This window comes from Pituophis catenifer, unplaced genomic scaffold, assembly GCF_029215685.1.
Source record: "Pituophis catenifer annectens isolate HBS135680 unplaced genomic scaffold, rPitCat1.0.hap2 SCAF_6, whole genome shotgun sequence".
Lineage (NCBI taxonomy): Eukaryota > Metazoa > Chordata > Lepidosauria > Squamata > Colubridae > Pituophis > Pituophis catenifer.
The window spans coordinates 55,901,304-55,916,665 of NW_027256886.1; the positions used below are offsets into that span (position 1 = coordinate 55,901,304).

At 32.0% G+C, this 15,362-nt stretch overlaps 1 protein-coding gene across 2 annotated transcripts in view; it reads left to right on the plus strand.

Moving 5' to 3' along the window:
• PLEKHA1 (pleckstrin homology domain containing A1) overlaps positions 1–15,362 on the plus strand; it is a 39,105-nt gene that overhangs the window by 14,524 nt on the left and 9,219 nt on the right. For both annotated transcript variants that reach the window (XM_070945729.1, XM_070945730.1), the window contains exons 2-8: positions 953–1,113; positions 2,156–2,212; positions 5,816–5,861; positions 6,479–6,576; positions 7,271–7,402; positions 8,125–8,265; positions 9,897–9,965. In XM_070945729.1, the coding sequence (XP_070801830.1) occupies positions 973–1,113; positions 2,156–2,212; positions 5,816–5,861; positions 6,479–6,576; positions 7,271–7,402; positions 8,125–8,265; positions 9,897–9,965 (684 nt within the window). In that variant the 5' untranslated portion in view covers positions 953–972. The remainder of the gene's footprint in view (positions 1–952; positions 1,114–2,155; positions 2,213–5,815; positions 5,862–6,478; positions 6,577–7,270; positions 7,403–8,124; positions 8,266–9,896; positions 9,966–15,362) is intronic.

Sequence of the window (15,362 nt, forward strand, 5' to 3'; positions counted from 1 at the left end):
ATATATATGTACACACTAAAAATTAACAGGAGTAGTTCTGAAGCATGTATTACTCCTTTAAAATATGTTCTTCTAAAATCTCTACTAAAATTAGTACTGGATATCTTGACAAAGTATTGCTATTGCATGTATTTTGCCTCAGTGATATTCAGTATGAGTATTATATATAAATATCTATAGAAAAGGTTTCTGGAATCTCATCAGCATTTTACTCAATTTATCAGTGGAGCCAATGGCTTAAGTTTTGTATATAGTTAAAAGGATTTCAATTCATATAAGTACCGTGTGAGTTGTTTACATATCAACCCTGCAGTAAATTCTCTATTTGGGTAGATCTATAGATTTTTGGATCTATGAATGTTCTGGAACAGTATGCTACTGGTTTCAGTTCTTGTTGATTTTGAGGCAATATTGTGTTTATTTCATAGGTGCTAGCGTTGCACTCAAGTAGAACAACATAGAATGCAAGCATTGGGGTTTTATAAATTGGTAGTATCTCCTTTCCCCAACCTGCATTTTATTTCATTTTTGCTCCAAGTTTTAAAAGTCTAGATATTTTTAATTAACCAGATAGAGAAACAATAATGTATCTAATTGCTACATGACTTTGTTGATAGAATTAATCAATTGTAATTATTTAGAATGGTTTTAATATTTGAGTCAACCTAATATAAACCTATAATTTTAATGGCTACTAGAAAAGTAACATTTTGACCTACAACATTGGGTATATTGTTAGTTTTTTTTTTTAAAGATCAATGACACACATCTAAAAACCTGCTAAATGCAGTTGTTTGTTAAATCCTATTTTATGCACATAAAATGTTTGCTGGTTTATGCAAATAATACATTTCCTGCAATTAAACTGAAAAGCTGAGTTTATTAAACGAAACTAAAAATATAGCACTTTCAATTCACATACTTACAATAAAACAATCTTTCTGTTTTGCAGTGTAATGTTCAGGTTCAGAAATGCCTTATGTGGATCGTCAAAATCGTATTTGTGGTTTTTTAGATATTGAAGAAAATGAAAACAGTGGTAAATTTCTGCGGAGATATTTCATACTGGATACAAAAGAAGATAATTTGGTATGGTATATGGATAATCCACAGGTAAACTTCAACTTTTTTATTTTGTTTATACAAATTAGATAAATATTATTAAATTTATTAATGTAAAATTTGTAAGTTTCTGAAAGGTTCTGCAGGTTCTGAAAATACTAATTGCTAATCATTTCATATTTTTAATGTCCTAAATATTATTTTAAAACTGTGCAGCATAGTGAAAACATTTATTTTTATAATTCAGCTGATAATCATTTAAAACTTGTATATCTTTATACTGTGGATAGGCAGTTTAAATTCCCATCAACCTATTCAGCAAGGAATAATAAAAGCTGCAACCTGAAACATCACTCATTGCTGAATCTACTTTTATGTTATGGAAATAAATGAATAACTTAGCAAGTGTATAAATGGGATAATGGTGCTTATTATTTGATTATGGGCTAAAATTGACAGTGGAGTGTTATTTAGAGAAATGTAACATTAAGAGTATATTCCAGTTTTAGTTGCTATTTGACAAAATAAATAATCGCAGAATTTTGCAATTTAGGATAATATATAGTAGTGCAGTTGCCTTGAAGTAATGAAACAAAGCTTGTTAGAACCTTACAGGTAGTCCTTGACTTATGACTGATCACTTAAGTTCAAAATTACCAGGGACCCAGAAAGCCCTTTTGGCCATTGTAAAATGTCATGCCACAACCCTACCCCCCCTCCCAAAGTCACATGACCACATATTGGCACTTGGCAATAGGTTCATCTTTTTCAGTTCTATTTACCATAAAAAAGATCCATTCAAAAGAAGAAGAAACCTGGAAAAAAGAGTTTGCATGTACAACTTTGTTATTCAATGAATGTGGATTTGCTTAATGACACTATAAAAAATATGAAATTGAGTCTCATCACTTGTGTGCCTCTGTGACTGTAATGATTTTCACCAGAAATTCAGTCCCAGTTCTGGCTTTAAGTCAAGAATTACCTGTACTTTACAGTTGGATAAATTTTGAAATATTTGAGTTGAAATGATAAGGTGTGTGTGTGCGCATGCGTGCATTTCTTTTACACTACTATGTTGTATTCTTAACTACAGAACCTCCCCTCCGGATCTCCACCAGTTGGATCCATTAAACTTACCTACATTTCAAAGGTATGTGTATGCTTCTCAAATTATTGAATTTCTAAATTCATAATGCATAAAAAACCCCTTCACATCTATATTTCTCGAGCAAGGTGTTGGATTAGAAGACCTCCAAGGTCCCTTCCAACTCTATTATTCTATGTTCAAAATAGGATTTGTAATTATATTTAACTCAGTATGTAATCTATGCTTAAAAGTTGGTTTCTTTAAACAAAGTAGTGAAGTCAGTTTTTTCACAAATTGTATACAGATAAAGATGGTTGTCTAAATAAACCAGGAGATGTACAAACAGCTAATATCTAATAATTAAAGTTTGTAATGTTATTGGATACATGTTTATTGTAATTAGTAGTATTATTAAAAAGTGTGTTTAGGTCAACATATTTACAATTGTATGTAAAAGTTTTGGCACAACTTGTTGAATTGTGTTTCAGTATGTTCCTAAGTGAAATTGTATTTCAGGGAATTCCTAAGTGAATAAAAGCTTACACACTCAGTCTCTACATAATACAAAAACAATATCTTTTTGTAAATCTGAAAATGTACTTGCTATTTATATGTAGTTGTTTACAGATTTAAAATAAACACAGTTTGTGATTGAAAGTTATCTCAACATTTTTATGTTACTTTCCCTTAAGTATTTCACTGTGAATATGATAATCAATGTTTCAGATCATTGATTTCCTGGAAGCTCTTTTACTGTTGAAAGTTCTTCACTGAGACAGGGACATTGTTCTAGGATTTGATGGTTTTCATATTAATCTATCCTTCCTTATACCTACAGAATATTTCCTATGTCACTGGCTTCTGTGTAGTTCCAAAGCATAATAGACCATTGCTGTGTTTTATAATTGGCAAGGTGTTCTTTTCTTCAGAGCTTGCATTCTTCTTTTACGCAAACATTTAACACTTCTCCATATTTTAGACAATGTCTTTTGTGGTGAAGTTAGCCTTACAAAAACTTTCTGATACAGTTTTTCTATTCTGGATTACTACTCCAGAACTGGCTGGATTTTTCAGCAGGTTGTTTGCAATAATCTGTAGCTTCTGTTTTTACATATCTGACTAATTTGGGGGAAGTTCGATCAAAGATTTTACTCTTTCCTCAAATCTTGCCTTGACCCTATTTCTCAACCACATTTCTCACCATTGAGATTGTTAGCTGGGAGCATTTCAAAATGTGGCTATTTTAATAGCCTTTCCATGTTATGTAAGAGTGCGCTGTCTTCGAATTCAGATGGTCAAATATCTGTTTAGAGGAGCCCACACTTATTGAAAGGAAACACCAGTCACAACCTAATAAAATAGAAGGATCAGAGTAGTTGCAGAATTGTACTATAGGCCTAATATGGCAATCATGTTTTAGAGCAGGGGTGTCAAACTGGCAGGCCGGATGCGTCATGCGCAGGCCACGCCCATTCCAGCTCCGCGAAGGAGAAAAACATCGTGAAACATCCCATGACAGCAATGTGACGCAGTGAGTTTGACACTTGTATTAAGAGCCTTATTAACAAGTTTATAGTACTCTTAAAGAAAAAGAGAAAAAAAGCATCAATTCAGTTCGAAGGATTTTTAAACATCTGCATCTACTATACTTACAGTTTCCTTATTTTGAATGTGTAAACAATTGTACAATGGAGATGCATTCAGATTTTCAGAATGCCAGGTTTAATTGTGTATTGTAGAGATTTATCAATTTTTGTTGATTTAGAGATTCATTGATCCTCTTAACCCCAATCTTAAAGACCTGTCTCTATCCCCACATCTTAAGACTTGAAAGAAGTATTGTGCATATCTTCTGTGGATTCTATTTATACTGTATAAATAGCCACATTTTTATCCTCTCCAATATATTGTTATCAATGGTTTCGATATACGGTTTCTATCTTCAATTTTTGTAAACTACCCAGAGTTATTATGAGTAGGTGTTCCTGGAAATTTAAATTATAAACAAATAAAAATTGAACAGAGTACCTAAATGGTTTCAAATAAAGATACAAAACCCCTTACAGATATTTTAGAGTAAGTATTTGGTAAAGAAATACCATTATTTTCAAAATCTGTAGGCAAGGGTTTTTTTTAAGGTAAATTGACTTCTTTTAGCTTTAGATTTTTCAAGGTTCTGTAGCAGTATTAGTGATCAACATTTCAAAACTACCATAGTTTGAAAGAGTTGAAAGTCATTTCAGTTTTTTAAAATTCATTTTGAGTGAAATGGATTCAGTGAAAGTTCAAAACTATAAGAGACAATAAGGGCTTCTGATACAACAATACACATATAATATTATGTTTGAACTGACATTTTTCTAACATGAATAAGATATTAAAAATAAACATATGGCTGATTTTATTAACCACTCATCGTATTTGTTGTGTAAAGTAAGATGTGTTCTGGATTAATTGACTATATCATTTTTCTGGTATTATGTAGTAATTCGTATTTCAAGCTTTTTTTAATTTGTCCATGATAAATAAAGCTTATATAGTAACATCAGATAATAAAATATCCTTTTGCTTATTGTAATTTCAATAGCCTCTGTTTAGCTCCAATTTTATTAAGAAGTTAAATTCAGGTATTCGTTCCTCTAAGTCACTGAACAATTTTGTGATAAAATGTGTCCATTATTGGAATGTATGAGTATTTCCAGAAAACTAGATTTTTATTAAATGGATATGATAAATAGCAATGAATTGCTAAGTATGAAATATGTAAAATAGATAAGGTGTGGAGGAATTGGTACTACTGTGCATCACACTTTTACTTCAGAAGAAAAAAAGGAATATGTTGCAAAAAAAAATTCAGAAGATAAAGCAGTTATAGTTTGAGATGAGTGGCCATACAAATCCTTTAAACAAACAAGAGTACCATGTTATTTATTCTCTTTCCATCTCAAAGAAGAGGTGGGGTGACCCATGATGAAAGTGATCAGCAAATATAAGATCACAAATGCAAGTTACAATTGGAAAAATGAGATGAGATGAGAGGGCAATAATTAATGAATGAGCTCCTGGAAAGTTCAAAAACAAGATATTGCTCTGTGCACATTTAGAGAAAGAGTGAGACGTGCTTTTATTATAGGGTACTTTATTCACAATCAATTTTTCCTCAGGGCTCTGAATAGCTAATAGGGATGCAGAATCCTCGACATAGCTAAATGATACCTCTCAATAGTCCCAAATAGTATGACCAAGTGCAAGGAATGCTGTGAATTACAGTTCAATAACATTCAGGAACTCAGAGATTACATTAGGTACATAGAAGGAAGTTGAACATGATATATTTTCAATAGGAAATTTATGTACATACAGGATAGTTTGCTGTCTGTAAACTTAACACTTTATAGAGGTTTATTCAACAAATTTATATGGCTGCCCAACTCACACACATGGTTAACTTTTCAGAAAGTATGTATTAGTGGTAGAATGTGAGGGAACATATAAAACAAAGATAAAAATTGCTGTTCTTGCATCAGTTCACTGCTTCATTTCATAGATCCACATGAACAGCAGTGTGCTTGATTTATCTACATATTACAATATATAAACTTATATTAAAATATATAGTATTTATACGTGCTACACAATATAATGCCAGTGTTTTCACTTTGTTAGGTAAGTGATGCAACTAAACTGAGGCCAAAGGCAGAATTCTGTTTTGGTAAGTTTTAAAAAGGCTTTAAATTATGCACCATAAATAATTTTTGGTATGGAAATAAGCTTTTACATTTTAAAACATTGACATTTTTGAATACCAGTGTATTCTATGTTTTCTTTCTAACCACAGAGAACAATATTTTTTAAAAAAAATTAAAATCCAGCATTTGATTGATATTTGATTTTATAGATCAAATATTGAAAAGGATGATTCCGCTGATCCCATAATAAAAAATTGTAGTTGCCAATGGTATATATAAGAAATAACAACAATCTTTTTATTTTACAAGCTTTGATTTTGAATTCCGCTTGTTATGGCATATTTTTGGCTTGCTTTTTTGGATTTATTTTCTTGGTTTTTGAAAAAATCAGTCTTAAAGTACAATTTGGTAATTATTTTAATAAATTGTATACAGTATTAGTATATTAGACATCAGGGGAACTAAAAAAAATCTAAACAAAAATATCTTCGTGAATTTGTAGTATATGTACTAATATCAAAAATTATAGTTCCCGACATTTGAGTCTTTGTCTAGACAAACAAAGTAAAAATGTCTTTATTTTTCACACAAGCACATGTTAAATTTTTAATCTGTCTATATAATTTTTTTCTCTCCAAAGTCATGAATGCAGGAATGAGAAAATACTTTTTACAAGCCAATGATCAGCAAGACTTAGTTGAATGGGTAAATGTCCTGAACAAAGCTACCAAAATCACAGTAAGTGATCATTTTGAATTCTAGGTTATTCTGCATAGGGTCTCATTAAAATGGGGCAATTATAAGAACTTTCATTAGTATTTCAAAGTTATATTATTTTGGCAGATTAAAATAGGTGTTTCCAACCACTCTAGGGCAGGAGGGGTCACTTGACATTTTGAGAACATGTCATGGGCACTCAAAATAACTGGCTGCTGTGGGAACTTGCCCATTTGCAAAAAGCTGTACCACTCTCAAAATACTCATTATCAAATCTACTTTTTTCTGAGCAGTGGTATATATTTATAAGTAACTTTCTTGACTATTGTTTCCGCACTATGTTTCTGCACCATTTTTTAAAAAAATATTTCTTGAAGTCTGCCTCATCCTGGTAGAATGAAATCTTAAAAATAATCAGTAGGAGAAGATTTAAGATTTTATAGCTTAGCTAAGTTATTACCTAACCTCACAGGAAACTATTAAAATATTTAGCTACGTACATGCTTTTTTAGAGCAACATTTAAAAGATAGGAAAGTAAATAATTTAGCCATGTCTTAAGAAAGAGATCCAAAAGGAATATCGGAAATGATGAACATTTGCCTCATTTCTCTTACTTGTGAATAATTAAAAATAGACAAGAATAGTCAAATTCTGAGAGAGCCTGATTTAGAAGATACACTTCAGTCCAGTATTTTTATAATGTTCTATTTTCAGGTACCAAAGCAGGCTGACTCATTGTGTCATACTGATAATGCATTGCGTCATTCTGAAAATTTGGGAATAAGAAAACAAATGTCTTACAGAACAGAAATTGTTGGTGGTGTTCCCATAATCACTCCTACTCAGGTAATAATACCAGTTCCAAGATAATAGATATATTATTGGGATGTTGTCCTTCTTATTATGTTGAATAAACTGAACCTGAAAAGGGGGAAAAATTGTCAAGATACCTCATTGCCAGATGTTTGCAGCAGTTAAGATACCTCTTAATTTTCATATTAGAAGAAAAAATAAAAGCAGTTCTTAGATAGAAAGTTTTAGTTTGCCCATATTTGCCAACTCCTTTAGCTTATAATATGCTGCCTTCAGTGAAAAGAGGAAGCTGACTGAATTGTGCTTGTTCTTCAGCTTTTCTAGTCAGTGTGAAACTTACTGTATATCTATGGTTGCACATGAGATTCTTTGATTTGTAGCTATATTATTTTCTGGGTCTTTGTGGAACTCATAAAGCTCACTTACTTGTGTGATAAGTTAGAATTTAAAAAGCAGTTTTTGAAGGTTGTTTATTAAATTTTGTGATGATGCCTCCAAGAAACGTGAAATAGTTGATCTCTATATTTAGGGTGTACCAAGGATGTAATTCCAGAACAACACAAGGAACTCTGTCCCCAATATCTTTAAAATGTTTTGTTTGCTTTTCAATGTACATTTCTAGTGAAAATAATTTTTTATACCACTTATTTGATGTAAAACATGGATGAAAGGATCATAGCTGTATAAAACTGATTCTGTCTAGATATGGAAGCAAAACCATATTTATTCTAAATTATGTTGTTTACTTTTTCTAGAAAGAAGAGAAAAATGAATGTGGTGAAACTGATAAAAGCTACTTGAAACGGTCCCAAAGCCATCTTCCATACTTTACTACTAAGTATCCTCCAGACAATCCAGTTATCAAAGCAGGCTATTGTGTTAAACAGGGAGCAGTGGTAAGCAGATAGAGGACTTTTTGAGGTTAATAAAATATGTTATGCAATATATAATGCAAAGGTGTTGTTTTTTAACCCATGCAGAACAGATTCCCCAAAACACTAAAGAAAGAATGTTTGTTGGAGGTAAAAGGTTCAGAAAAGAAAAGAAAAAAAATAGTACACTATTTGGTACTATTAGCTACATGTGTTTTGGCAACTGTTCTCAAAGAAAGGTTCTTAGAATTATTTCAACTAAGTTGTTTACCTGCAGTGGCTTTTTCAAATTCAAGACTTTGTTTCAGGTATTTCTAATATTGATATTGATTCAACTCATATTCTACTTCATCAGGCATGTGAACAATACTCTAGATCGATAACAGGACTGCTTATTGTAATATGTACTGGATGTGAAAATAGGACCATAGATAATCCACTTGAAATTATCTCTATAATGAATTTTTAGTACATATTATCAGCATATTATCATTCACTAACCAAATGTGGAACTGCGTAGTGTACAGCAGTATGCATCATGAATTTTTGTGTATAATATAATGTAATTCCTGTATGGAAACTTTGCCACGTTAAGAATTTTGACAATAGTGTACGAGTAGTCCTCGACTTACAACAGTTCTTTTACTGACTGTTCAAAGTTACAGTGGCATTGAAAAAAGTGATTAATGGCCATTTTTCACACTTATGACCATTACAGCATCCCTATAGTCATGCGATTTACATTTGAATTCTTGACAACTGTCTCATATTTATGACTGTTGCAGTGTCCTGGGGTCATGTGATCCCCTTTTGCAACCTTCTGACAAGCAAAGTCAATGAAGAAGCCAGATTCACAACCATGTTACTAATGCAACAACTTCAGTGATTCACTTAACAACTGTGGCAAGAAAAGTCATAAAATGCAGTAAAACTCACTTAAATTTCTCACTAAACAGCATAAATTTTGGGCTCAATTGTAGTTGAGGAGTACCTGTAATATAAAGAAGTCCTCAATTTTACTTCTATTTGATGCCAAACTGGAGCCTAAAAAAGTACTTGAAAGTACTATCAACAGCTGCTGCAGATGACCAGTTACTGTTATCTCTGTTACTGAATATGAAGACGTCTTTCCTGTCTGAGCACTGAACTGATCGGCCACTGTTTCCCAATCTTGGGGACTCTAGCATTCCACTCTTCGGATTCTTAGCAATGGCCATACTGGCTGGGGAATTTTGGGTGTTGATTCAACAAACAATTTGTTTTGGTTTTTCTCCTCTTGTGGAGGAGGGCAAGTTGTAAAGAACTTGCAATCAACTAAAGAATGAATTGCTATCTTTTTTCTGGTTGCTCTTGTTGCATATTGGACATTCAGCTTTTCCTGCCCATTTAGAACCATTTTCATCTAATGAATACTATAAATTTATGTAGTTTCTGAGCCCAGTGAGAACATCATCGCTTATACTCACATTGAATCAGAAAAATGTTTCTGATTTAAGGAACTAGACCTGAATATTGCATAGAATATGAATATGAGAAAAACAACATGTAGTCTTGATAGAAAGCCTAAAACTCAATGAATAAACAATGAATAAATAAAAAATAACATGTTTCTTTAAAATATATTTAAGTTATTACATTTTTGTTTGTATACATAGATGAAGAACTGGAAAAGAAGGTATTTCCAGCTTGATGAAAACTCAATTGGCTATTTTAAATCAGAACTGGTAGGTATCCATTTATATCCATTTGATTAAGCAAAACTTCAGAAGAAATATTTTGACCAAATGTGTTAATGCATAATTGCTTTGTTTCCATTATTTTGATAAAAAAATAAGTTTTTAGAAACAGAATTTAGAACATAATTGCCTTTGTATCCATTGCCTTTACTTGGTGGACATTCTAATGTATAGTGAATGGAGCAATAGTTAGATTCCAATATAATGATGCTACTGACAGTTTTAATGTGGAATTAATAATACGATTATCACTTTGCATACATAACCTAGTGCTCTGAATAAGTATTTAGTAGTGAATAAGTCATGTTTCGAAAATATAAACTGGGGGAAAACATGAATTTTTAATAACTAAACACACAGAGATAATGTATGCACTTTATTTCTTTTTCTGTTATGCACATTGATTTCATTTTGAATTAAAGATGAATAATTAAAAGCAGTTGTTATATTTATCTATCCTAGTCTAAACACAATGCCAATTTTTAGAATTGTATTATACAGATACTCTTCATTATTTCAAGGGTGCCAATGGATAATTAAAACAGAATGAGCAACTTTGAGAAAATAAAATCAGGAAGATATATTAAAAGAAACAGATATTAAGTAACAGAAATTTCAGCAACTGGATTACTTTCATTTTAGAGCCCAATTTATCCTGGCAAATACCTTTTCATTTGCTTTTTTAATGCTTTTCTCTGAACCGTATACTTTCTGCCTAATCCCCAAACAACAGAAGAATTCTTAGGTGTGTGTTAATGTTTGCCCAGATCTCTCCTGAATCCTTGTCACGTGGTGAACATAACATTTTATGTATCGCCATATCTAGAAGGCTGTTCCTTATATTGCACATATGTAAAATATACAAAAAAAAAAAAATACTTCAAAAGGAAGTTCTCCTCCAAACAGAAACACACACCAAAACTGTAGTTATATGAAATCCTTTACAGCAGATAATAAATCCTGATCTATATTTACCTACCAGAGATAATGGAACCAGAAATAATAAGGATGGTTTATAGTGGTGGTTTTCTTAAAAATAGATGGAATGCAGTTTTAAAAGACAATAAATTAGAATATTAGAAAAATGCCATTCTCTTTATCTCTAGTTTTTTCGTATTATAGACAACCACTCTTGTTAATTTAAAACATTGAAACATTTTCAAATAAGAAAAAAGTAGATTTAATCTTTTTGGTATTAATAATATATTTTAATATACTTTCTAAACAATGTTGTATGTCATGTTGATTTATAACTGAACAGAGAATTATATACTTTTTGATTCACTCATGCCTTATATTTATTCTTGAATATTCTGTATATTGTATTATATTTTTTCTATTTTAAATAGAAAAATAGAAAAATATTCCCAAACATAATTTATCTTCTAACTATTGATGATGACAGTTTGTAAAGTTAAGCATGAAAAATGTACTTGTTAACATGGCTGTTTTTTTTTATTGTTGCTGTTTTATCCTTTTAGTTTCTCTTTGAGCTTTACTTAGTCTTGATCAGTTTTATTCTCAAAAGACATAAGTAGCAATAAAGGTCTAATAATTATTTGTAGACTAGTGTTTCTATTTTTAGAAGATTTCTTGATAGAGTATAAATAGGTACTCCTAGACCAGCAGCCCCCAACCTTTTGGACACCAGGGACCAGTTCTGAGGAGAAAGGTTTTTCTGCAGACTGGAGGTGTGTGGTTTTGCATGCTGCCTGCATCCTGTGGATGGGGCTTCGCTTGTTTGCGCAGGCTGGTTTCTGGCATGTCACGGTGCGGTGCCAGCCCCATGCTTTTGATGAGAAATAATCAGGTTTTTTTTTCAGTGTAGATAGCTTTGTCATGTAGGTTGGTCTTCCTATTATCTCCAGTGGCTAAGAGTTTGTAGATTAGCTTTGCATAATTGTCCTTACAACAGAAAAAGGACCTGTTTTACAGTTCTCCTTTGAAACATGCTTCAGGCCCTGATGAGGAATTGATACTTTTAAAAATAGATTTCTAAAATTATTCTTATTCATCCTACCCTCTGTTTAGATATTTAGGGTGAGAAGAATCCAGCATTATAACAAAAAAAATGTCTGCAGTATCAGCACTATGTGGGAGATAGGGAAGTATAACAGGAGGAGAAGTTTTCTGCCTGAGCGAATGAATATTATTCAATAGTGGCATAAAGTTTGCCTGAAGAAATGACAGCGAGAGAGTTTGAGATTTTAAAGTAGGAACGTGCCTTTTAGTCATTGAAGAGTATTCCTCCGTGGTTGCATCAACTCACCTTTTTTTTTTTTGTCAAATATATTTATTATGTTTTATCAATGAAAATAAAATACAAAACAAAATCAACTCATCAATTTTTTGAAGGGGACACTTCATTGACTTCTCCTTATAGGCTCTCAGAATGTAATGGTTTTTCAGCAGGGTTGGAGCTCTGATTCAGTAATCTTACAATTGACCCTTTCTTTCTATCAAGGGGGAACATATTTCAACCTTCATTTTGTCACCTGAAGGTGGAAGAATGGCCTAAGTTGGCTAATAATTAAGGAGCATCTCAGAAAGGGGGTTTCATGATTCAGATTGTGTCTCATCCACCATTGGTAAGAGAATATCCAGCACCATAATATCAAGGTGGATCAAATTGTGTCTCTCTGCTTCTGTTGTGGGGGTGTTACAGCTGATTCCTTGAAGTTCTTGTCTTTTGTCTTTATGCATTAATGCATCGGAACTGACATTTGTGCTTCAGCAGCGGTACAATCTGCAAATATAACAAGAGATCCAACTCTAGAATATATGGGCTATTCCATTTTAATAAAATATAATTTTGGCTTTATTGTGGGAATTTTATTATTGCTACTATTATAATGGATAATGGTGCCCCCATATGCACAAGCATGCTAACCCTTTCTGCTGAAGATTGTAAGGACATAGTGGGCAAATCATGGACTGCCCTGCTCTGCCCTCAAGCCTTTTGCATTGTTCTTTGGGAAAAACAATTTTAAGACTCTAAAATTTTATTTAAACCAAATACATTAAATTAAATATGTTTACAACATTGAACTTTCCCTGAAAATACTATTTTACTTTCTTCGTTGATTTCACTGCCCATTGCATACAGGTGCTCAGCTTCATTTTTTAAAATAAACTCTCAGATTGCTTTTAACTTAATGTTGGGAATTATGTTTTGCTTTATGAAATTTGCTGACCATATATGAGTTATCTTGCGGATTATAATCTCCTGAGATTTAGAAATCTTTATTATGTTATTACCAGTATATTCCAGAAAATGCTTGGATATAGATGGGATCATGCAAAGCAATTTGCATACCGTTCCATGTGGGAAAAAATATTCTCCAAATATCAAGTACTGCATATGTACACTCACTATTGAAAGAAATAAGCTAATGATAACATTTTAATTTGTTCTTTATCTACATAGAGTGTGTCTAAAACTCTTAACAGGCAAATTTTTAACAAGCAAAAGCTTATATGTTTATGTTGCTAAGCATTATTTTAGAAAAATAATTGAAAATATTTAATAAATTATAAATATGTCAAGAATAAATGTCAGTTATTTTAAAATGATTTCCTCGTCACCTTGTGTTATGGGCTGTGAGAATAACCGTGGAAGGAGGAAGAGCTAAAGCCTAGAGAACAGTCTGATAAGAAGTATCAGTATCTCAGACCACAGGAGGAGTAAAGGTGAACAAGGTCTCTGAAGGAACCCTTCTAGTTCTCTGGAAAATAAAAGCAAGGGGGGAGGGAAATGCTTTCATACTTGCAAGAATCTTACAATGAAAGTAATATGAATACTTATGGTTTTGGTTTCCTGTCTAGACTCCAATGAAGAACTGACACCTTGAATCTTGTATGAGAGGTACTAGATTCAGATTTGCTGTTAGCTCTTAAACATTCTTTGTTGTTTAAACAGGATGCATGAAAAAAGTATGAAAATTAAGAAATTTCACAGGTGATTAATTCTTCCTATATATGATACTACTGGACTATAATGTCAATGGGCTACAGAATGAATTATCAATAATAATTACCGGTATTAAGTACTTGGAAACAATCCTGCAAATATTTATTCCTAAGAAAGAATAAGGGATTTCAGTGAAGATGTTCAAAACTCTCAAGTTGCATATACTTTTTAATAACCAACAGAACATCAAGAAGTATTCCATTTCTGAAATTTTTATACTAAAACACAACACAACATAATTTCATCCAGCAGGATCTTGATCAGAGTGAAGCATTATGATAAAAGAAAAATAAATAAATGCCACTACTTACTATTTCTGAAGATGTAATTGTAGTTACATTTCTGGCAGTTAATATGTGAAAGAACAGATGAACAGATTTGCTCTTGAAATATGAAATGTATCTGAAGTGTCCTTTTACCATGTTAACTTCATTTGGAGTTAACAGTGTGCACTTGCTTTCCTTACAGCAACCACATGATGGCGCCCAGAAAAGGTTTTGAAAGATTATAGTTTGCCAGTTTGAGAAAAAAAATCAATACATACCTTCTGAACCATAGTACATGAAAGAAAACAATATAAAAATTAATTCATTTATGCAGTCTTTTATTCTATCACAAATTATTATGTTTTCAAATATGTTCATGTGTTCTTTTTTAGTGCTGTAAAGTGGGAACTTATATCCTGAAGGTATACCTGAAATGATATTTGAAGTGTTCTTCAGGTCTCCTGCTTCGAATCTTAGTTCTGCTTAGTTACATTTCAGTTTTGTACATAATAAAGAAAGAAATAAAAGATACTTGAAATGAAAGGAAACATGCAAGTACTCAAGCAATTATCAATCAACCTAGTTTAGTTATATGGCTGAATTAGATTACTGTATTAAACAAGCTCCTTGGAGTATTATTTTACTACATTTGAGTGTCTCAATATGTTTTTAATATGTGTACTACCAGTATAACTAGATTATTTTAAAAGGTCTTTTAATGTAAGCAAAGTTTTGCAATAGTAGGTATCTAATTTTGGTGAATGTAAGTAATTTCCAATAAAACATTACTATATTATCTATAAAGCAATAAAGAAGGACGAAGATGATTATAGTGTAATACCACTTGGTAACCATGATACATTGTTTAGTAACTGCCATAGACAGCATCCATTTGCAGTTGTGACAGTAATGAAAAAGTAATTTTGACCTCCCCCCCCCTTTTTTTTCTGTCAGAGCGGAGAGATTGCCTAAATAAGTAAACTTTTCCTGAGTTGCTTTCTTCCAGAGTGCAGCATGTCCCTAAAAATTGCAAGCCACAAGTTCTGCTCTTTGTGACCTTAATTAGTTGGTTAGAATACTCCCTGCCATTCAGCTACTGCCTGAAATCGACGACATCCTAATCAGTTTTTCACTATAGGTAGTCCTGTA